The following is a 24,946-nucleotide window of genomic DNA, read 5'->3' as shown; positions in this document are numbered from 1 at the left end:
AAAAAAAAAAAAGCTAGGAGGAGTGTAGCAGTAACTGCTCCCCCAGCTCGAGAGACAGACATCGCTTCTACTTTCAGGATTAGGATTTAAACTTTCCTTTCGGATTATTTATGGATCAGGATCTCGCCATCAGTTAGTGCTTCCCCACTCTCCTCTTTTTCTTTCCCCACGTGGTTTTATTCCATTACTGCAAGTCATTAACGTCTACTTTTTGCTGATTGTGTCTGTCTTTTCTCTGCTTTCCTCTCACACCTCCACACGGTGGCAGCAGACGACTGCCCCCGAGCCTCCTCCTTCCTGTTATAACAGAAATCTTTCTCCCCTTCAACAGAGACGATCGTTTTAAGGTTGGTTTTCTTTCTCAGGTTTCTTTACCTCATAACACAAAGCTCTTGTTGTGAAATACTGCTATAAAAATACAACTGAAGTGAATGATGAAAAACCTTTTATAATCCAGAGATTCGGTGCTTTTCTGTATTTAAGATGTTGTGACAGAAATTTCTGTCAGATTTTGTGCATGTGTTTAACTGCTCACCAGTCTGGATGTCCCATCTCCAGCAGCTGCCGGCACTGCTGTGAAAGTAGGCCGATGGTCTCAGCGTAGTCTTCGATGGTCTGTTCTAGGACCAAATGCTTCTTCAGCAGCTGCAGCGTGCTCTGCTCATCCTGGCAGGAGGAGGAAGAACACACGAGAAATGACACTTTAATTTCAGTATACACACACAGAATAAAACTGCATGTAAAAAATCCTGCTCACATTAGAGTCCAACAAACACAGTATCACATATTCAGATGACAATCGCATATTCTGCAGAGAACTGTGTGTGTAAGACGGCTCCTGTGATTTTAAAGAGTTTTTTTTTTTACTTCAATGATAAATATTTCAGACAAATAATTTTACCTTTCCCTTCTCCTCATTCATCATGTGCAACTCCTGCTCACTCAGCCAGGCCTCGACCTCGGCTGTATCGAAGTAGTACTGCTGGGCCTGGTACATGGCATCCAGGACCAGCTGCCTCCTCTCAGTCTCGGCCCAAAGCAGAGCCCACAGCTGGGACAGCTGGTCGTGACCTGCCCTGATGCAGTCTGCCTCAGGGCTGCGTATGGAGCCAATGATCCCCGCCCTCTCCAGGACATCATCAATTCTGCTCCTGTGGCTCTGCAGCTCCCTCTGAAGATTCTACAGCACAGGCAGAAAGAGCTATTTAGATGTTGAGAGTGTAAACGGATGGATCAGAACTCAGAGGCTGGACATTATCTTTATCACAAGTCATCAGTTATTTAGTGACTTGAGCTCTGCGTTTAAAGCTTTAGGGTGCAGGGGGTCTATCGTGAAGAGGAACGGGACCTCTGTTAAGGTTTCAGGCTAAGGCTGCAGTTTAATTAGCAGCTATTCAGGTTTTCTTACCTGGTTCTTCTTCATTAGCTGCTGCACAGCCTGCAGAGTAGAGCCGTGCTCCTGAGACATGGCCATCGGGAGGCGTTCCTGGACCCACAACTTCAACCGCAATGGTATGACGAAAAGAAATGAATATTTGTACATGTATGAATATGTGAACATGCATGTCCACACCTCATGTACAGATTAAAGAGAAGCCTGGTATATTTCACCTCAATTACAAATAGATAAAAAAGTAACAATAACAAAATTAGAACATGCAATAACACGACTCCTGTGTTTTGTGTAGTGAGTGTGAATCTGGTTGTGTTGTCAGCTCACAATCTCATCCTCCAGGTCTCGCCCAACTTGATGAACTTCCTTGGACGCCAGCAGGATGCGTCGCCTCTCCTTCAGCGGCTCGATCAAACGCACCATCCTGGCCTCCACGGTGGCCTGTCGCTCTGCAACCGTCTCCTTGACCTGCGTCTGCTGCGGGATGGAGGATGCCTGCACCTGAAGCTGCCCTACCTCCTTATACCATTCCTCCATCTGGGTCTCCAGGGTCTGAGGAGGAGGAAGAGGAGAGGGTGAGTGTAGTTACCGGGCAGAAGAATGTAACTGAGGCAGGAGAGAGGAGACAAGAGAAACTGGATGGAAGAAACATGTCATCATGTGAGAGAAGATAAAAATGACATGAGTGAGATGAAAAGAGTGTGGCAGGAAACAAAGTTTACATGATTTTAGTTTTTTTCACTTTAATGTAGTTGTTTTATTCCCTGTAATACTGATTTTATTTAACTTTTTAACTTACCACGTCAAAGTTTATAAAACATCTTTTTAAAAACTGTAATAAATTCAGTAGATTTATATGTATTAAGCAACAGATGGATAAGATGAGACTGAGGATAACCCAAAACAGCACAAGAACAGGTGGTTAACAGACATGAAGTGTAGTGAAGGTTACTGTACCCCTTGCCAGGATGGATGCTGGGTAGTGGAGTTATGATGATGTGGTAAAGCAGTGCTAATGGCGGCCTGTTAAAGGAAGCTGTAAGCGGCATGCTGTGGGAGAGGAGAGCGAGAGATGTCTGGTGAAATGATGAAGCAATGAATGGATGAATCTGTGCGTCAGCCCGGGTCGAACCTGCTGTATAAACGAGTTCCCGCCTTGCCCAAACCACCACGGCTGGAGGGCAAATTGCGAGTTACATCCCAAGATCACACGTTGACTGGCAGATGTAATGCAAGTGTGCCCAAATTTGGATTCTTTTATTGAGGTGACAGACCAAAAAAAGAAAGAAATGCATATTCATCAAACTAGTAACCCAGCTATTTAAGAAGCTCAGGCTCCAGACTTTTCTAAACACTCAGTTTTCTTTCACTCTTGGTTTTGTATGAGGGAATATCTCTAATATGGTTAACAGGTTGCTGACCCCATTTGCAGTTCCTATCCTAAAGGGAGGGGAAAGGAGCTACAACAGTTTTTCTTCAGTGACTAGATGAACAGAGGCGCTTCACCCAGGCCCAGTGTAAGATAAAGGAGGACACATGCAAAGCTTTAACCTTGATCTGATGAACGTTCAGCAATTTGTTCTCTATGCAAACTGTCATGCATGCAACAGGCTTTTTTTTTTTACTAGATCTATCGACCAGTCCACAAATGTGAATAAAAATGAGTCCAGTGCTGTAACAGAGACCCGTAAACTGTCTGACTTGCACAAATCTATTTATTTGCGATGTTCCAAATATCACCTGGGTCCTGGTTCATTGACCAAGCGTTTTGGTTTCTTGGGTTTTGTTTATTATTAATGATCCTCGTGGCGATGCTTAGGTTGTTTATTTTTTGCGTACAGCTTTGCCCTGTGTCATGCCTGTGCTCAACCTGTTTTATTTTGGTAGTCTCACGTCTCTTGTTCCCAGTATTAAGCTCCAATAAATACTGATTATGATGGTGTGTCTCCACTCCACACAGGTGTCTCCACTCTGGCCAAATCGCCCTTCAGTGTATTGTATTGTATTCTATGTATTGTATTATGTACTGTGTACTGTTTGAGTCTCCTCTTGTGCTTTGTCGAGTGGTCCCTCATTGCTGTAATAATAATAATAATAATAATAATAAATTTTATTTATGAGCACCTTTCAAGTCACCCAAGGACACTTTACAATAGGATAAAACACTTAGTAAAACAATGGCAGAATAAGAACAATAAAATAAAGCACAAGATAAAATGAACAAACAGTGGATTCACAGTGAATATGCAGATTTGAACAGATGAGTTTTGAGTTGGGATTTAAACTGGGGGAGAGAACCAATATTTCTTATTTCAGGGGGCAGAGAATTCCACAACCTGGGAGCAGAGCAGCTGAAAGCTCTGCTTCCCATGGTGGTGAGGCGGAAGGAAGGTACAGCAAGCTGGACAGAAGAAGAAGAACGAAGTGAACGGGCAGAACAAGTGGTGGTTAACAGGTCAGAAAGGTAAGAAGGAGCGAGGTTATGAAGGGCCTTGAAGGTGAGCAGAAGAAGTTTGAAAATTATCCGGAATTTCACAGGGAGCCAGTGAAGTTCCTGAAGAACAGGGGTGATGTGCTGGTAGGAGGGGTTCTGGTGATAATGCGAGCAGCAGAGTTCTGAACCAGTTGAAGCTTATGGAGGGATTTTTGGGGGAGACCATGCAGAAGAGAATTGCAGTAGTCAATACGGGAGGTAACAAGACTGTGGGCAAGAATGGACGTAGACTGGGTGGAAAGAGAAGGAAGCAATCTGTTAATGTTACGTAGATGGAAGTAGGCAGAACGGGTGAGGTTATTGATGTGAGATTTATAAGAAAGTGAACTGTCTAGGATGACACCAAGGCTCTTAACCTGAGGAGAAGGGAGAACTGTGGAGTTATCGATGGTGAGTGAGAAATGGTTTGCCTTCAAAAGGTTGGATTTGGTGCCAATAAGGAGGATCTCAGTTTTATCCTCATTGAGCTTTAGAAAATTAGAGGTAAACCAGGATTTTAACTCGGATAGACATTCTGTAAGGGAAGAAGGTGGGAGGGAGGAATCAGGTTTGCAAGAGAGATATAACTGGGTGTCATCAGCAAAACAGTGAAACTGAAGATCAAATTTGCGGAAGATGGTACCTAGAGGGAGGATGTATATTATAAAGAGAAGAGGGCCTAAAACTGAGCCTTGGGGTACACCAGAGGTGACGGGGAATAGACGAGAGCGGAATGATCTTAGTTGAATAAACTGGGAACGGTCGAGGAGATATGATTGAAACCAGGCGAGGGGTGTGTCAGAGATGCCGAGAGAGGAAAGTCTGCTTAGAAGGACAGAGTGAGAAATGGTGTCAAAGGCTGAGCTCAGATCTAAAAGGACGAGAATGGTGAGAAGACCAGAGTCAGCTCCGATTAAGAGATCTGTACCCTTGTTCCATGTTCCTGAACTTCTAATATTCCTGAAATTCTAATGTTTTCTGGACATTTAAAGCCTGCTCTTTATTTTGGATTCTTCTGGACTTTAGCTTTTGCATCAACAGCATTAAAAGCTGATGCTTTGAGGCTAGTTTCTCTGTCCTGCAACTCACTTCTCACACAGCAACACATGACCAGAGTAATTTCACTTTCTTCATGGTAAACCGTGTGTGGACGTCTGCTGCAACACTGGATCTGTTTGCCTTTCTGACTTGCCTTATGAAAAAGATGTGCTACACCGTTCTTCAAATATTTAAAAATACCTGGAGTAAACAGCTACAGTGATACTAGTACTAATAAACGTAACAGGGGTCAACTGAACATTGAAACTTACTAAAGTTAGAGTATATTGTGCTTACAAATAAATAAGCACTAGCTGCATCCACTCACAGATGCCATGTTTATGAATAAGCACAGATTACTATTTTTACTCAATAAAACATCAGTTTTCCCACTACAGAGGGCTTATCTCTCACTCTGATAGAATTATACATGAACCAGATGTCTAGTGTTTAAAATTAAGATAAATGAAGATTAATTATGACCTTAATGCTAGTGTGTGCCATAAATAAATTATAACAAAATAACCAAATACGCGACAAACACAGATTGAGTCCAATAAGTCACAAACAATCAGCCTTTAACCAGGCAGAACAATCAGCATGATACTGGCAACTATATGTGAAAATATTAAAAACTTGTCACCGTCTGTATTTGTAAAATGATCTTGGGATGAGACTTGTGTTAAAGCTCACCTGGTTTGCACGAACACTGACGGCTTACGTTGTGTCCAAAAACCATCAGCGCAAATTAAAGATTAATGCTGGCGCGAACTTATGAGAAGCTGACTTTGCTAAAATGAGATGGAAAGCAAACAGAAAGCTGTGCAGGCGCAGCGAGAAATGTTGCTGTTAGTCATTTTCAAACATGAGGTTTTGTTTGAATATTAATGAGCTGAGGCCATCTCTGTGTAGCGACAATAACGTAAACAGTGATTCACTCTGAGATGGTTCAACATGCAAGGAAGCAAAGATGCAGAATTACGTTAACAGTTTAGGGCAAAACTGGGCTAAAACTACGGAAAAACTAAGAAAAAACCCCAAAACTCCCCAAAAAATCCACCCAAGAATACAGTTATATAAGGATAAACCTCAGTTAATTTGATTTTCAGTTCATTTACAGTTAAATATTTATTATTATCAGGTTAAAATTCAATAAAAGTCTAAACTCTGGAAACCAAGAACTCACTACCTGACAGATGAAACAGAAAAAGCATCTTTGTACAAAGAAATCATAACTTAAGCCACTTCAGAGGTTAGAGGAACGCATCTGTGGGTGAAATGGCTGCAGCAATGTGCCAAAAACCACTTGAATGTTACGTACATGCAGTTTTTTGAGCTGCTTGTTGACGGTGGTGAGGTCCTGTCCCTGGTCGACGTAGGCCAGTTGACCCTCGAGCTGGCCCAGTCTCTGGTCGAGGCTTTCGTAACTCTGCACCAGCAGGTCGGCCTTGTTGGCTTCAAAAAGCTGGCGGGCTTTTGCCTGAGTGGTGCTCTCCAGATCCTGCCAGCACTCCCTGATCTCCTCCAGCTTCTTCCGCACCACCGGGCTGAGCTCCGGCTTCTCCTGGATCAGTTGCTGGCCCTCCTGGATGGACAGGAAATGAGGGGGAACACAGAGGGAGACGGGGGAGAAAATTAAGACCTTTTATGTCTTAATGCGAAAGGATTATTCATTAACATACCGAAAATGTATAATTAGCCCAGAGTACACGTAGATCAGAGGCAAATGTGCAAATAGAACATTTACTACTGAAAACAAAAGGCAATTAAGCTACAAAATGACACTTCATAATCACAAAGGCATTAAAAACACACAACCTATTATGATAACAAGGCCATTATGTAGTTTAATTAACACATCAATCAGTGAATCGACATCTCTAATTAGCACCTGGGGAGTACCAACATAAACGTAAAATCTCTGAGAATATATCGTTTTCATGCAGATCACTTGGTCTGCACCGCTATGCAAATTTTATTTAAGCAAAAATCTAAAATGTTTATGGAGATTGCACTCATAAATCTAAATCTAAAAGTTTATGTCAAGCGGACATTAAAATAGCTTTATGAAAGTGGGGTCGATTTCTCTATTTGTAATAAAAATAATTATTGATCTCTAATCCACTTTTCACAATAAAAGCGTGGTTGAAAATCTGTGCAGTGTAGGATATCAATGACGTTGTACATAAATAAACGAAACTATGAACCTAAAGCATTGAAAATGAAAAAGTCATTAGTATACCAATTTAGTATTCAACCACCAGAAAATTAAATAGTAACAATTTTAAATATTTTTAATAGAAATATCACACTCTTTAGCGTCTTAACTCTTAATTTCATACATTTCTAGCTGTTTCTGGGTTTTATAAGTCATTTTTGGAAGCTTTGGACAGACATTTAGAGACTGCACAATAAATTGAGAAAATACTAGTAAACAAGAAAAAATAATAATCATAATCATTACATGGAGATGTGACGTAATAACGTGTAAAAAATAATATATAAAATACAAAACGTATAAAAAATGAAGCAGGTATAAATTTATAAATGTGCTTCATCGCATTTACAAGTCTTCCTGTGTTTGAATATTGATTCTGTGGAAATGTTGTGTGTGTGTGTGTGTGTGTGTGTGTGTGTAAAACCTCCTCCTACTAAAATACCTCATAAATTACCCCACACGTCCCTTCCCCCATCTCTCTCGCCTTTTCATATTTCTGCCCCTTTTGTACCTCATCCCATTCAGAACCATTACACACACACACACACACACACACACACACACACACTCTGTATGAATATCAATTAGATGGGGGAGGGATTTCACTGAGGAGGCGAAATGAAAAAAGTCTGGGAGCAGGTGAACATGAGGTGCTGGTTTGTGTGTTTATTAGAAAGAAAGGGACCTAAAAACATCCCCCAATATGAACAAAGAACAAAGGATTTCCTATAAACAAACATAGAAAAGCATTAAAAATCTAAGGAATTAACTGTGGGCCAAACTTCCAAAGTCCATTTTAGGAACACGGACTTTAAATTATTTGATATACACTGGAATTAAAATTCCAGCTTAACTTTGAAAAACAACAAACTGGCACTCGTAGCTTGCCAACTTGTCTTTATCAAAAAAATAAAATAAATAATACTTGGTAATGTGTGGATTACTGTGGATGACTGTGCTTTTCTTTGCATCTCAGTTCCTTGGTCAAAAGTTACGGACTGAAGCCTGCTACAAAAACTCCTCTGACCGCTATGGATAATCTCCCTCTTTATAACAACGTAATAACAAATATACAGGGGGTGAATACTTTTATAACTTATTCATTTGTATCCTTTTAGTTACATTAAAGATTACGCTTTATCTGACTAAAACTATGGCTTGCTGTGTGACACAGACCATCCACAAAGCTCTTGCTTTAGTCACGAACAGAGATGGGCAGCGTCCATCGTGCGTGGGAAGAAAACTTCTTTTTACAGCGAAAAAAACCCCTAAACTTCCAAGCAAGCACCGAGTGCGCTATGACGTAATGGGAAACTCACAGAGAAACTCGCGGATTCTTCAACTGACCGCGGCACACCTGCACCAGGGTAACCCTCCGCCTACCCTGCTCCTGCTTTACAGGTGAAAATAGAGCAACAGGACCGCTGAGTCTTTGACTTTATTTATTTTCTGCTGCGTTTTACTTGCATCTATTTGAAAGACTGAGTGTAAACACAAAAAATATTTTATTTTATGTGCTGGAATGTGTAGAAAATAGGTTTAAATGTTAAACTAATTTATTCAAGTCAGAGAATGTTGCATATAATTACATTTTTGCTTGATGCATAAAGTTAAAAGATTAAAACTAATAAAACAAGTTTAAAAAAAGAGACTTTTCCATTTGATTACATTTTGTATGATGGATTATGCAGAAAAAGTAGAATTGGGCTGAAAGATCTATCGCTTTATCACCTCTTCAGGTTGTAAATCGTGTTTTTAAAAAGTAACTAAGTAACTAAGTAATTAATTACTTTTGAAAATAAGTAATCAGTAAAGTAACGGGATTACTTTTTTGGGAAAGTAATCAGTAATTAGTTACTGATTACTTTTTTCAAGTAACTTGACCAACACTGGTCACGAATTAGCTGATATGTGCATATGTGTGTTGGATGCAGCTTGCTAACACTAGCAGATAACTTTGATGAACAATATATGGTAAATCCTGCATAAAAAATTAACATGCAGTGGCTAAATTGCTAATGTTGAAGCTTCGAAATGCACAGTCCAAAACCAAAAGTTGACATCAAAATGCGTCTATTCTCAGATTATATCTAAAGTCCTTTCAGGTTCCTCCGAGGACCACAAACATGGGTGAAAACCGCACCTGTTGGAGGGCAAAATATGAGACAACCATAGCCTGTAAGGTTCATGTCCAGTTTGAATTTAAAGAATAAGTAAAAAGGGTTAATCGTAAAGATGTGAAAATGTGCAAAACTTTATTTTAGATTTGATTTTACTGTGCAACAGAAACTGAAAGGACGGACATTTTTTAAAAATATTTTTTTGAGTTGTCTGACCTATTTTTCTGAAGAAAAGGTTCAATTTTCCACCATTTGGTTCTTGGTGGGTGGTACTTTTCAGACTGCCTCGAATTTTCACCAGGATGCTAAAGTATCCTTGAGCAGTGACTCATCATCCACAGAGGACAACATCCTGTCTCACTCACTCGAGTTATCATAAAATCTGCAGACATACAGAGCTGCATCATGACTGGAAACTGGAGCCCAGTGATGAGATAAGACAGCTTCCGGTCCAGACACCGAGATAAGCAGGGCAGTTACGGGAACCTCTAGGCAACACCGAGATGTAAATGTGAGTGAGAGTAGGTCATAAAAACATCACTCACTGAAGGTCAGCCCAAACCAACAATCTACCGAAAAATACATTTTGATGAGGTAACAGTACAAAGCTAGGTTTGATATTTGAAAGTAAAATGTATTGATGAGCCTGGATTTATGAAACAATAATCAGATTTATCTCAATGCTCTACTATTTACTGGTTGTTTGTGCAGCTGTCCATTAAAATATAAAAGTATATTTTAGATCATGCTTAGCAATAACTGCCCAAAGAAGTGCCCGGCGTTTCCCGATGGTTGCTGAGTGGCCAGACTTCCTTCTAGAACTAAGGAGGATGGAAGACAGTATACTGTAGTGCATATGGTACTCTATATCTGCCGTATACACACCATATCTGCAGCTGCTAACTTAATTGCCACTATCTGGGTACAAATGGAGAGGTGAGAAGAAAAAGAAGCAAATATCTTCACACAATCCTGCACTGTTTTTACATCAACACACACAAACACAAAGAAGGAGAAGTGGAATTGTAAGCAGACAGACCACTTTCCGATCCTTTCCACTGCTAGTGCGTTACGTCAGCGTTCATTCTTGTGTGGTGTCCCTCCGGCTGCTGGTGCGTGCCATCCTCTGCGGTGAGTGGGAGGGTTTGTGTGGGCTCGAGCAGCTTCACCCACTAGCTCAGAGCTGCTACTCCACACTACTCATACTGTGTAAACTGAGTCTGCAGTTCAGAGAGGAGCACAGTATTCCACAGCGCATACAGACAGCATCTGTAGACATCCCACGCCAAGCGGGGAAATCTGTGTGAGCCCCACCCCGTACACTGAGCTTGGAGTACCTTTACAAGATGGGTCAACTCACTGTAGAAATACTCAGCCTGTGAAATCAGTTGAATAATGTCTTGTCATTAGATCAGATTACAGATGCCAACAGGAAATAAAGCATTAACCTTTTTTGGAGATTGAGACTTCACGTTAGGATACTGTTGCACTGATGCTAACTATTACTTCTCCCTTTAAGTGAACATCCTTGCTATCAAAAATAATAATTTATTTCAGTAAATAAAATTATAAAATAGTTGTTTTTGAGGAAATATTCCATTACTGAAGGCCGATTAAAACCCCTCAGTCACAGTTAGAGTTAAATCATCTGTTACGCAGCAGCTGCCTTCAGTCTGAGTCAGAACTGTCAGGATATTTTTATTCTGAAAGGACTAAAGTCAGAAATATGTTGCTTATCGTTTTCCTCTTCTTCAGTATTTGCAGTAGTGATTATGGTGTGTCAATGTTTAGCATAGAGAGTGCAATCTCCATAAACATTATTAACAAATATAACATGCCAGCAGGGAGCGTGACAACGAATTATTTAACGTGGAACATTATTATTGTGCCGTGGGGCTTCAGACTCAAATACACAGTGGTACTGCTCCATGTGGGAGGGCCAGTTCACCAGTGACCAAAGCTGCCCATGTGCTGGAAGCTGCCACACAATGTTCATACGTAACTCCCCTCCACAGCCCACAGTGTGTCTTTTTCACACTGAAAACAAAAAGTGGAGATAATTAGGCACTAATATAAAATACAATGACACTATCGGTTGGTTTTCCTCCTGTACTGTTCAGTTCTTTCAGGTCACCACCCACCTCTGCTCTGTTACAAAAAGGCTGAAAAAGGTGTTTAAATGGACATATTTCACTTCTCTTTCATGTCTACTCATCCATAATCTTAACTGCTTTCAAAGCTTAGGGTTGCAGGGCAGCTGGAGACCAACCAGCTTACATCATATATAGTATATAGCATTACAAATGTTGATACTATTATTATACATACGTTTCAGATAATGAGGGTAGTGTATATACAAGTAATCCAGTCAAAGCCAAAAGCTCACTCTTCAGACTGCTCTAAAGAATTGTTTACTGCTTTTAAAAAGACAGGGGCTCCATGAGATCCACGTATATGGTAAAAATAATTATTTCAAACTAGAGATGGACCGATCCGATATTACGTATCGGTATCGGTCCGATACGGACCTAAATTACTGGATCGGATATCGGAGAGAAATAAAAAATGTAATCCGATCCATTAAATATCAAAAAAGCACCTCACAAAACTTGCGACATGGCATAACTCGGCTCATAACCGTAGCACGTTGGAGCAGTGTGCATCAGGTGATAGAGCGGCTGTGGCGTGCGAGACCTGTCGGTGGTCTGGTTCAGCATTTTGAGCCTCGCTACCAATCCGGCATTTCATCTCCGAGAAAGTGATCCCAGAGAGAAGTGAAGCAAGTGTGTAAGTTCATCTCTGAATGTTTGTAAAGCATTCCAGCTTTAAGCTTAACAACCAAAATATGGAGCGACTACCTCTTCTCTCCCCCTCCCTCTCCCGCTGCTACTTCAATCATGAAACTGCTTAAATGATCAGCTGATCGGCTTTTCTGTCGCGAGTCCGTCTCTCTTGTTTGTTTATTGCTCACTTTGCGCCAGAAAGAGGAAACCAGCGGCTGAACAACAGCAGCACGTTTAAGCTTGATCAGCTGTTGTTAGAATTTATTTAATATTACTTTCTACTCCAGGATCTTTTTCTACGCAGCTGACGGCTGGTAACTGTGCAGGGGCGGATCTAGCAAAGTTTAGCCAGGGGGGCCGATAGGGCATGAACAGGGAGAAGGGGGCACAAAGACATACTTTTCTTTCTTATTCTCATTTAAAATGTCGAGCTTTTAATGAATAATTATCTGACACCCAAAGTTTTAATCTGATGTAAAATATATAGAAGTCCATTACTGTATATAGTAATTGTTAAGTCTAATATAACCTAGTAAGCTATAGTACTTTTTCCTTTGGGAAGGTACCATCTGTGCAGTCTGCAATTCTGTTGAAGAAAGATGTTGAATCTATTTAATTATTCTTGAAAAATAATTGATTTCTGTGCATTTTTTTTTCACACTGCATCAAATTAAAGTTGATTACGTCGATTAAGCATCATGAGGTGGAGGGTGGGGGGTGGTTCCCTATTTTTTATTTTTTTGCTGGGAGTTTTAGAAGCCTATTAGTTAGGTTGCTTACTCTTTAAAATACCAGAATAGGGAGGATGGAGTAGGCTTAAGTTTATTAGATTGATCAGTGATGCTGAACTATGAAATATTTTGGGTGCAGTGTATTTTTTGCATACAGGTATAACAGAATAGCTTTAGTGTTTTGTTTTGTTTTTAACTTGAGTTTGAACTTATACAAAATGCAGCAAGATGTTAAAAAAACAGTTTGAATTCATATCAGTATTGGCCGATTTCAAATTTATGATATCGGTGTCGGTCATAAAAAAGTGGTATCGTGCCATCTCTATTTCAAACTACAAGTCACTTTAAAAAGGAAAAATATTGCTTTAAATCTCTTTTTTAACCTCCTAGGACCTGGATGTCCACATGTGGACATCACATTTTGGGCTGTCTAGACCAAAATACTAAATTCTGCTCTACAGGGGCCTGATGTCCACTTACAAGGACATTATACTGTCACTATTGTATTGAAATGTTCTCATATGTGGATCTCATTATTCTCAGAAACAAAAATCAGGTTAAAAAATAAAAAAATAAAAAAAATTAAAAAAAATCACATAATTCTTTGTTTTTACATTTATCAAAATGCCATGAAAGAGTTCGGGTCTTAGGAGGTTAAAATACTGATGATGAAAAGCACCATGCTGATGTGATTAAAGATTATTTAAATACTAAGACCCAGAAGGATGTGAGAGAATATGTAAAGTGAAGAAAAACAGGAAGTACAGTCGTGCAGGACAGACAGGGAGAGTCTGATGGAGCACTGATGCTAACAGCAACAGATCATCCTCATTCTGCTGTCTGGTGTGCGCTTCACAGCAGACATCTGCTCCCGAGCCTCCCCTCTGCCGCTCTGTTGGTCAGTGGGTCTGTCACGCTCAGGCCACTGAAGCTACCGTGTCAATATTTACATGTAAAAAAAATCTGCTCGTCCAGCCAAATGGAACTGCTTACTTCAATCCAGGTTGAAGTTTTAATGTCAACTCTTGGTCAACTCTGACATAAGGTAAGAAACCAAACACAGGGTCCAATGAAGTCTAAAGACTGAAAACATATTTATAATATTTGCTACGTGTCCACAGTCTTCAAGGAGATACAACTACAAATCAACATTACTTCTTCAAAAGAAATATCCAATGGCAGCGACCTGGGGTGATGGAAAGAATGTGATGGCTGGTATATATAATATGAAACTGAGGCACTGGTCATGTGATTTTTTGACACCTTGCACTTAAATGGAGACCTGCGTGACCGTCGCAGGGTTTCTGTAGGGTTGCACACTATGCAGAGGGTATATTTTCCTCCAAACTGTAATTGCAGACTCATTTATTCATATCAACACATGATTCCACTACTCATGCTGTTGCTCATAAGAAAAGCTGATGATAAAGGCAGCCTGCTGTGGGGTACTACATGCACTCACTCACACATGCACAAATGTCCACATACCATCCAGAAAATGCACAAATACAGAGAAAGAGGACGGCTGTTCTTCCATCTACCTTAAAAATGCCCCCATTTGTTCCTCTGTGCTGCTGTAAAAGCGTCACTTTGACTGTAGGAAAAGAAGGACTTCATCCATCTGCTGAGTGCCCTTTTGGCTCGAGAGCATTAGAAAGCCAAAAGTGCTCCAGGACTGGGCAGGCACTTAAATTGTATGAACCTAATAAGACTTTACTCAGACTTAACTTGGGTTAGCTACCTGTGTTTCTTACATCCTGTATTTTGCTAGTTAGCATTTTAGGTTTATCTTTGCAAACATCCACTTCATAAACAGGAGACGAGAGGAATTTGTAGGACGCTGTTTCAAACCGTTTTGCCTGATGAAAGTCTAACACAGAAACATTAAAAATAAATGCATTTTTTCCCATTTCAGTTACACAGCATGCAGGACTCTGTTTGCTATGTTTGTTCTCACTTAAAAATTAGCTAGCTTCAATCCTTCCTGTCTGCTGTTTTGGAGGTCTTGGAAGTCATTCAGCTACCTCTCCACAAGGTCTTTTTTCTTGTGGTCGGGTGGACTCCAGCTCCACCATGGAGGTCTACAGCAGCTGACAGGAGCCCTTATTCTGCTTTAGAGATGTGATGTGAGCTGGAGGGCTGCTCCAACCACAGAGAACAGGTTTATGTGCTGCTGCAGAGGCTGCAGAGCAGAATAACGACTGTCTCTTGTTACTTATTGCTTATAGTATAAACATGAAGTATGAGTAAGTCATTCAAGAAAACACCTTTGGCATGCACACAAAGATTCAGAGCCACAATAGAAGGATTTTAATCAGAAAATGTAAATAATTCTGATGCATTGCTGCTTTCAGACATTTCATATTTGAAAACTTAATTGGACAGTTTTGCTGATTTAGGTTTACACCATCTGCTAGTTGACACAGAGCTGTCTTTGAAGGCTAGGAATATCAGGGTTGCAGTGCAGACATCCTGGGGAGCATAACATAGTATGTCTTTGGACAGTTTGCACAGGAAGGTTCAAACCTAAAAACCTCTTGATATAACTGTCCGGGTTATATAACTGTGTCGCAGGCAAGACTCGGACCCAAATACAGGACATTAAGGACTTTTACCTTTAATGCTGAACTCTTCCCAGACATACAAAAACACCAATGGTAGCTGAGCGGGAGAATTCAATCCAAGAACTAGGAAACTCCAGTGAAACATGGAAGGAGGTATTATGTCTAATTGTTGAATGTTGTCATTGTGTTTCTTAAATTTGTAAGGTCTGAGTTCAATCTATAGGATCAAGACATTCCTTTGTCTCTGACCACCTCTCCAGCCACTCTGTGCTGGGGGAGGTTTTATTGCAGATACATTCTATCTAGAAGATCTGTTTCTTGTGATGTTGCTTCCTACTTTTATGATCCTTTTCGTGAGCAGGAAGTCATGCAGTGAGACACACACACACACACACACACACACACACACACACACACACACACACAGTGCCTTGTCTTAGAACCATTGGGGGGTTTTACAGAGGGAGGTGCTTTTGCTGTGATGTGTATTGTGTGAACTGTTTTCCCCAAAAGCAAGAGGAGGCCGTCGTCGGGGTCATTTTGCGGTAGGATTCAGAGTGCTTCCTGAGACACCGGCCGGTGCCTCCCTTGCTAGCAAGTAAAAGATGTTCGTCTTGTTTTTGTCGTTAACGAGAATAAGTTTCTAAACTAGCGGGGATGTGGAAACACAGACCCAACAGGAGGAATCACACAGGTCAATCTATATCTATACACAAGCCAGGTAACGATGGGAGAGGAAACAGGTCAGAAGACTGCTGACACTAATTGGGAAAATGAGACACAGGAAGTGAAATCTAACACAAATCACAGAACAGGGGTCAACCACCTGCCTCCAGCCCAAAGAAACTGATTCAGCCCGCCTTAACTAGAGGGCAAAACAATATAAATGGATAATGGACAACATTTCCATCCTTCTGTTCTTATTCATTGTATTCTTTTAGTCTTTTAGTGCTCATTCTGAGTGCTTAGACCAGTTTGGTCTAAGCTTTCGATACACTGCATGTCATTATCCACTTCTAACATCAACACGACAGTGAAAACACAGAAGAAAACACGAGTCCAAAAACGCATGCAAGCGTATCGAAAGTGGTTTCTCAATCCTGTAGCCACAATTAAACTTGACTCATAGAGAGAAGTGCACAATACACAAAACAAACCCTGTTTTACTTAACAGGAGATTATAGATTTTCCTGATATTTCTGTTTTATGCTTCAAACAGTGGATGCATCATGACCGGCATCACAGTGACTCAGTGGTTATCACTGTGTAGAGCCCTTCTCTGTGGAGTTTGCATATTCTCCCTGTGCTTGTGAAGCTTTGGTCCAGTTTTGGATCATAGTTCTCCCAGATCCCACCTGCAACCCGCCTCCCCCATTTATCATTATTAATATTTATAGAGTCATTAATTTCTTTATTATTATTACTATTATTGTTATCACTACTACTAGTAGTAGTAGCAGCACTAGTGGTGGTGGTATTATAATTACTGATGATATTGGTCCTATTATATTGTTGTAATTGTTTGAATTATATGTCTTAAATATCCACATAATGCACATTCACATACATACACATAGAACTCACACATAATTTTCATTAAATATGCAATTATGTACAAATGTTTTGTTGCTGTTGTTATTAGTTTTGAGATTTTCAGCGCACATTTTGTCCTGTCATCTATTCCACAGTTTAAAAAAAAACTTTATCAGTGTACAGTTAAGAATGAGATTCAATATGCAACTTTTCTATACAATGAAATAAAGAGATATAAATGAAATGACAGAAGAGAATAAAAATATGCACTCTAAGAGTAAAACAGGGTACAGTGTGCATATAGTGCAAAAACGTTACTAAAATTGCTCAGGTTATGCAATATTACAGCTGCAGAGCAAGTCTGAAGTGTAGTTAAAACCACACTTAGTTATTTCTCCAACCATATAAAAACAGTGCTTTCTGTGTCGACCCAGGACATAGTGAGATTCTTACTTTTGAGAGTTTTGCTTCACGGTCTAACGTATTTTTTTTTACATTTTGATCTTACTTCAAAGGCTGTCAAAGCCGGAACTGCGGGTGAGATATAACACAGGCTACTATTTGACTTTTCTTTGTTTTCTGGTATTTGCAATCTATTGCAATGGTGGATGATTAGTGATTTTTTATTTCTATTGTACTCTTGGTACATTCACCACAAACCAATCAGCTCCAGTCAGCCGTGATGTAACGTAGAGAGTGTGTGAAACTTGGTTCCAGCAGCAGACGCTCAGATTGCCATTCTTAACGAGTTAATGAGGCCAATTAACTGTCAAGGATAATAAGTGACGAGGACAGGATTCAAAAGCCCAGTGGGTTTTGGGCGAGCAACTGGGTGGGTTAAGAGGGTATTTTGACTGTGCATTCACACATCCCCCCCCCCACACGCTCACGCACACACTGATAAGCACAATCTGCTGCAACTGAACCAAATCTCCACTAACAGCGAGCAGCCTCTGTTTTGGATCCATCACAGTGAAGCTACATCACAGACATTACAGAATGACTCGGCAGCTCTTTACAAACAGTACATCGTCTTAAAGCGCGCAGATGGCAGTTACATCAATTCTGACCCTGTAAATAGAAAGTCGCAGGTTTTATTTGCAGTCGGAAAGAAGAAACCTGCACTAGTAGCTCAACAAAACCATATTATTACATCTGTGCTCTTTGTTTCTGTTTAGTACACCCCTTTTGTCTTCAAGCTTTGACTTTTAATTGTCACTCAGGCCATCCATTCACAAACTTCACTACAGAGATTATAAGCCACACATATTTAGATTTGTTTATCCGGCCTGTCATCAGGAAGCCCAGTCATCCTGCAGCTACAGTACGGCTATTGATTAGACACTACATTATACATTCAGAACACTGCAAACCTCAGCTTATTAGATTTGGACCTCTATACTACACTACACTAACATCTATTGCAGCAAGCTGAATGCCAGTACACCAAGACCTTTGTGTCTTACACTGAGACTGAGCGAGAGGGAGCTTTACCTATGGCTATAATGGCTCGTCCATCTCAGTCGTCTCAGATTTTCTGACATTGACAGAAAGATGGAGGAAGAGGAGACGCAAGAATGGAGTCAGTGTGATTAAGAATTAGGACGTCTTTCTCTCTCCTGAGTCATTTTGAGGAGATGCCACCTGTCAAATGTTTAGAAATGAGAAAAGATGATTGTTTAAACGCAAATGTCTGGCATCTGATTACTGATGCTTCTACACTGACTATGGACATACCGAGGAGTCATGGCAACAAACAATATCATTTGGCAAAAGTATAACCAAAGAAGACAACAAATGCATTTTTTCTTCAGAAGAAGTCATATTTTAAGTTTATATTTGGGGATTCTGGCAAAAGACAAACTCTAAATAATACTTGGAAGGTCAGATTTTTGCCAAATAAACTTTAAATCTCACTCCACCTGAAAACAGTAATTGCATCATGTGTTAACCAGCCAGATGATACCTGTCGGACTGAAAAGCAGCTGCCCACGAGCACTTCAATCCTCCCTTTGTTTATTTTTGAAAGTTAAATCAGAGTATAAATGATATAACCAGAATAAAATCACTTGTGACAGATAGTTCGGTGCCCTTTTACTACTGTTTAAACAGCTAACAATAATAACCACAACTGTAGAAATGTATACAACAGTGAGCTGTGGCATTAAAACTACAGACAGGTGGAGTAAATAACACTGATTATCTGTCAAGTTCCTGATCTATGTTTTTGATTTTTATTATCATTCTCTCTCATGTTTCTTGTATTCATGTCCTTCTGGTGTGTCTTCCATGTTTCCTCGTCCAGTTTCATTTTGTGATTTTTCCCTCCCTTGCATGACTCGTGTGGCCTCTTATTCTTGTTCCACCTGTGTCAGGTTTCCCACTTTTAAACCTTTATCAGTTTGTGTGTCTAATCAGCTTCGTGTGTATTTGTAGTCGCGTCGTTCTCCCTGTCACATTGTTGCCGTGTGTTACTTGTACTTCTGTTTTCTGGGTTTCTGTTTCGGGATCTCCTACTAACAGCAGAGGTGCAGGTGGTTCCTTTTTACTGTCCGCTCTGATCACATCACTCATCCTTAATCTGATTCATATCAGATGGGTGTTGTGAATTACTTTACATGGGATGAATTTGTTTCCTCACTCTGTGCTCTTCATCTCTTATCCAACATTTTAAAAGGATTTAAGCATCCTAAATGATGGTGGACCTCAATCGATTTTCCAGGTCACAAAGCCGCAAAGGCAGACACGAGGAAGCAGAATTAGCAGAACGTAAAGCACCCAGAGTGAGTGAGAAGGGGAGGGATGGAGGGATGACCTTCACACATGAGCTCTACGAGGAGAGGAGGGAAGATGGGGAGAAGTAAGAGGGGACTGGGCAGCAGTTGCTTGGCAACCGTCGCCAGTACAGGAAAGAGGGGACGCATTGCTCCAGTTGCTGCTGGCGGCTTGACGTCACAGCAAGCTGACGAGGCACACAGTGCTTCGTGATGATCTGCTGGGTTATCCCACGTCACCCAGTCGCACATCCAAACTGAAGGAAGATCGATACTTTAGTCTTCATCGAGGTCTTTTCACACACACACAGTCAAGTCCTGAGTTTTACAAAGATATAATCGCACGGTTTAGTGGTTAAAAACACTTCTAAACTGAAATGCATTGTGGGTGTGTTGCTAAAAGACACACAGAGCTGAGTAAACATCGTTTGACTCATAGAGTTTATTTTTAAAAGTCTTTTCGGGGCTTTTTTAGGCCTAGATTTACTGTCTAAGTGCAGCAAATTAGCAAAAAAGAAAAAAAGAGGATGGGATTGGTGAGCTTCTAACAATAAGTTAATTTATAAACACAGACTCAGCCAATTCATTTCACTAATGACCAATGCAATCTATCAGCAGCACAAATGCTCCTTCATCAAGTCTGAATTGATCATCTAATCAGCCAATCAAATGATTACAGTGTAAATCCATGTTTAAACTGCGTGGACACTCAGATCAAGGCAGCTGATGGAAAATCAATATATTTATATTTTAAGGGCAAACTGTTCACTTTCAGGGAGCTGTCTGAGGTCTGAGCACGTCCTGATAACATCTCCCCCTGAAATATCAAATAAATCAAAATTCTGTGTTCTCCCATAAAAGGTTTTGAATAATCAGACCGCATCTTATCTTAAGGACCCAGCAGAGTAGTTTGCTCTCAGATGCTAGTTTAATTGTGGTTCACGTAATATTTAAAAGTAGAATGGGAGGCAGCGCCTTCAGCTTTCAGGCCAAACACCCTCTCTACTTTTAAGATTAGGCTTCAAACTTTTCTTTTCGATAAAGCATATAGTTACTGCTGGATCGGGTGACCCTGGATCCTGGGGGATTCCCATGATGCACATTTTTTCTCTGGCTCTCTTCCACAGCATGCCCCCCTCCCCTCACTGTCAGGCCCTGCCTGAGCATGGTTTTGCCGGAGGTTTCTTCCTGTTCAAAGGGAGTTTGTTCTTCCCACTGTCACTAAATGCTTGCTCAGGGGTCATTTGATTGTTAGGATTTTCTCTGTAATAGTGTAGTGTCTTCAACTTTAAATAAAATGTTGCTTGAGGTGACTATTGTTGTAATTTGGTGCTATATGAATGTATTTATTTATTTATTTGTTATTTGTACGTTTATTTTGAACATCCATCCATCCATCCATTTTCTTCCGCTTATCCGGGGCTGGGTCGCGGGGGCAGCAGCCCAAGCAGAGAAGCTCAGACCTCCCTCTCCCCAGCCACCTCCTCCAGCTTATCCGGGGGAACACCAAGGTGTTCCCAGGCCAGCCAAGAGATATAATCTCTCCAGCGTGTCCTGGGTCTGCCCCGGTGGGACATGCCCGGAAAACCTCGCCCATCCTTGTCAGATGCCCGAACCACCTCAACTGGCTCCTTTCGATGTGGAGGAGCAGCGGCTCTACTCTGAACCCCGCCCTATCTCTAAGGGAGAGGCCAGCCACCCTTCGGAGGAAGCCCATTTCCGTCGCTTGTATTCGCGATCTCTTTCTTTCGGTCACTACCCACAGCTCGTGGCCATAGGTGAGGGTAGGGGCGTAGAGCAACCGGTAAATTGAGAGCTTTGCTTTTACACTCGGCGCTCTCTTCACCACAACAGACCGATACAGCGTCCGCATCACTGCAGCCGCTGCACCAATCCGTCTGTCGATCTCCCGCTCCCTTCTCCCATCACAAGACCCCAAGATACTTAAACTCCTCCACTTGGGGCAGGAACTCGTCCCTAATCGGAGTGGGCACTCATGTTCATAATTTGAACATGTTAAAATATAACAACAACAACAACAACAGAGAAAAAAAGAGACCAACAGAGAAAAATAAATAAACAAATAAACAAAATGAATTGAACTGAATTGAATACTGCTTCTATTACAAGCACATATTCATATACTGTGTGTGTTCTTTCAGTCAGAAAACTGGCACTGTGCTTCTTTGGTGCAGCCCAGCTGAAGCTTTTAAATGCTAAAAGAGGTTCTTGCACCATCATAGAACATGTGTCATGGCATGCTTTGACCCTGATGGTAGCAGTAGGAATAAAAAAAGGAAAAAGAGCTGGAAACTTGGCTTTAACCTGCTTTATAGAGGCATGTCAATTTGAAACACGTGATGTAGAACTACCAAAGACTCTCTGCGGCATTTAAGGTGCACAGGTCAGATAACACGTTTTGGGCAGCATTTCAATCCCATGTTAACTGTGCCAACTGAAATACAGACACACACGGCTCCACAGATGGAAGCAACTTAAAAAAAAAAAAAAAAAAGGACACTGTACTTCAGTTCTCTATGACAAAAAAGGGGTGCATAAAATAAGTGCAAAAATAAGCTGCAGAGTCTCAGAGGACCCCACACAGAGACACAATGAGGACACAACCTACAGACTGTTTGGACAGGAAGTACTACAACGAGCTGGAGCACGAAAAGCTTCACGGCATTATAGCTCGTCTTTCCTAAGCTTTCAGCGTATCCTTCTATGCGTCTACTTCTTTGTCTGTTTAAATTGTTTTAAAAATTTCTTGCAAATGTTATTATTCTCTAGACCTTTTTATACAAAGAGAGAATAAAACCTTTCTGGGGGGCTATTTTGCATTGCTTTGACGGTAACTGAGCTGAGGGTATAAAGTGAAGGTGATGACATACAACAGCACTAATAAATTGTACCAGTTAGATGGCATGACTGATAAAGATTAGCCCGGGATGCCTCTAAAACAATATTTTTATTTCTAACACTTGTCAGGAGTGAGTACAAATCCTTATCAGCACTGCCATTTAAAAAAAACAAAGCCAAATACTGAATATTATCTTAAAAAAATGCAAGTTGCTAAGCAACAGCCACTGAGAAGTCTTGTGGGGTGAACATGGCTGCCACATATGACTTCAGAAGCTAAACCCTGTCTATCTGCCAACAGCTAGACATCCTGGTGTGACTACAGTCTGCTCCTGAAGAGCAAGACTTGGGATACTAGTGCTGATCACGTTGGCATTACACATCACTATCCGACCTAAACTAAAATTTCTGACACGTAAACACCTCTTTGAAGAAGCAAAGAAGTGACGATGAGCCAATGAAATGTTTCACACAGCAAAATTTAAGAAGTACAGAAACACAGCAAATGTCTACGGTCTGTTCACTGCAGTGTTTTGCAAGCACTTCTTATATATATAGGTCACACATTTCAACAGCGCTGTGTTTCGAAACACTTCAGGTAAACTACTCTTATATGCTCGCACTGGATTAAAGATGGGTTAAAAACAAAAAGCAGGAACACATGCTGGCTGTTAATGGCAAAAATACAGAAAAGAATTCATTCATATTATTATATTATATTTTTTCCAGCATGCTCAAAGTTGAATTCATTATATTTCTATTTCTATTTTACACTCTTAACCGTCCCGCTAATGAGAAACTGCCAGATTAACCATTGGACATGCTGGAAAGGACTGGAGAGGAGAGGAAAGAGGCTCATCCTGCAGTGTGAACAGGCTTCACAGATGTCTCGCCACACTTTTAATTTAGTTGCATGCTGTCCTGTTGGTCCTGTTTTAGCATATATTATCTTTTTTTTAGTATATCTATCATTTGGATAGAGAAAATCTAATTTGTAAAATTCAAAGAGAGGAGATGCTGCGAGAGTCTGTAGCTCTCTAGGTTGTTTTGTGTCTCCCGGTGTCGTGTATTATTTGTCCTTACATGTCACTTTTGTGTGTATTTTTAAATCTGCAAAAATAAAACCAAACATGTAGGCTGTTATTGTTCATTACTGACAGCCGGACTACATATTTTCCTCTGAAGATGAAAGCAAAGAAATGCACTTAGCATTATTCTGATACTTCAGCTTGTGGGCGTTAAAACTGCAGTGGACGCTTTTATACATCAAAGTGGTAGCATATGTGGTGTGTCTTAACAACAGCAACATAAGCTACCTTTAAATTGTTTTCCAGTGTAGTCACAGTGTATTTTTTGTCTAATCATTATTTACACTGATTATTTATCCCAGATTGCGTTACAAACACTAACAAAAATACGCTCCATTAGTTTTTTTCCTCGAGGACCCTGGTTTAATATGTGATATCAACTCTAAAAGGTGAGTGACTGGGGCAGAAACATGGTCTCAATTCACCACTTTTGCTTATTATCAAACAATTCAGAAACTCTCTGTTTCTCATCTGTCTCTTCATCATCTCCTTCTCCATCTGTAAGCATTGTGCAGTAACCTAAATCTACCCTCAGAGCATGTTCCCTAAATGCATGTGACCCCTAAATGTGCAACAGAAAGAGCTCTGTGGTCAGAACATGCAGTGCTGCACCCTCAACAGTGAAGCAGCCCGTGTTATGATATGTTAGGACTCTGCAACCTGGCTCATGTGTATTAGCATATACCAACCTCACAGTTCCCACTGTAGGAGAAGAAAGTAATCAGACAAAATGAGCAGCTTGAAGGACAGAAATATGTGCAGCTGCCTACGTTACCAGCCATCATCCGCTATCTTACATCGAGCTGATTGGACGAGGACACAGACATAATGTAAAATGGTAAATGGCCTGTATTTGTATAGCGCTTTACTAGTCCCTAAGGACCCCAAAGCGCTTTACACGTTCAGTCATCCACCGATTCACACACTGGTGATGGCAAGCTACATTGTAGCCACAGCCACCCTGGGGTGCACTGACAGAGGCGAGGCTGCCGGACACTGGCGCCACCGGGCCCTCTGACCACCACCAGTAGGCAACGGGTGAAGTGTCTCGCCCAAGGACACAACGACCGAGACTGTCCAAGCCGGGGCTCGAACCGGCAACCTTCCGATTACAAGACGAGCTACCAACTCTTGAGCCACGATCGCCCACATGAAACATGAAAGTCACACGACAGCAACAGCATTTTGTTTTTGAACGGTGACCTTTATGGTTGTGCAAATACTACTCATCCCTAACGCTGCGTAAATGCTTTGAGGCTGACTATTGGTTGCTTCTGGACATTCCAGGGCCTGGTTGCCTAGGTAACAATATAATGTATTTACAACTAGGTCATATGTCAATCCATGGTATTCTGTCCTTTCATTGGTGGTC

At 40.9% G+C, this 24,946-nt stretch overlaps 1 protein-coding gene across 6 annotated transcripts in view; it reads right to left on the bottom strand.

Moving 5' to 3' along the window:
- Positions 1-24,946, bottom strand: part of sptbn4b (spectrin, beta, non-erythrocytic 4b) — a 95,226-nt gene that overhangs the window by 13,402 nt on the left and 56,878 nt on the right. For all 6 annotated transcript variants that reach the window (XR_015124744.1, XR_015124745.1, XM_086262326.1 and 3 more), the window contains exons 26-30: positions 6,226-6,489; positions 1,721-1,945; positions 1,409-1,498; positions 902-1,180; positions 536-666 (exon numbers count right to left, since the gene is read on the bottom strand). Coding sequence is in view for 4 of the 6 variants with exons in the window: in XM_086262326.1 (XP_086118452.1) it covers positions 536-666; positions 902-1,180; positions 1,409-1,498; positions 1,721-1,945; positions 6,226-6,489 (989 nt within the window). In the remaining 2 variants the exon portion in view is untranslated. The remainder of the gene's footprint in view (positions 1-535; positions 667-901; positions 1,181-1,408; positions 1,499-1,720; positions 1,946-6,225; positions 6,490-24,946) is intronic.

The sequence above is a fragment of the Aulonocara sp. 'chitande type north' Nkhata Bay genome, linkage group LG14 (genome assembly GCF_057382095.1).
Source record: "Aulonocara sp. 'chitande type north' Nkhata Bay isolate Kocher_YH1m ecotype deep benthic linkage group LG14, A_spYH_male_GT1.1, whole genome shotgun sequence".
NCBI lineage: Eukaryota > Metazoa > Chordata > Actinopteri > Cichliformes > Cichlidae > Aulonocara > Aulonocara sp. 'chitande type north' Nkhata Bay.
The sequence above is the reverse complement of the archived record's forward strand: the minus strand, read 5'-3'. Positions and strand labels throughout refer to the sequence as shown.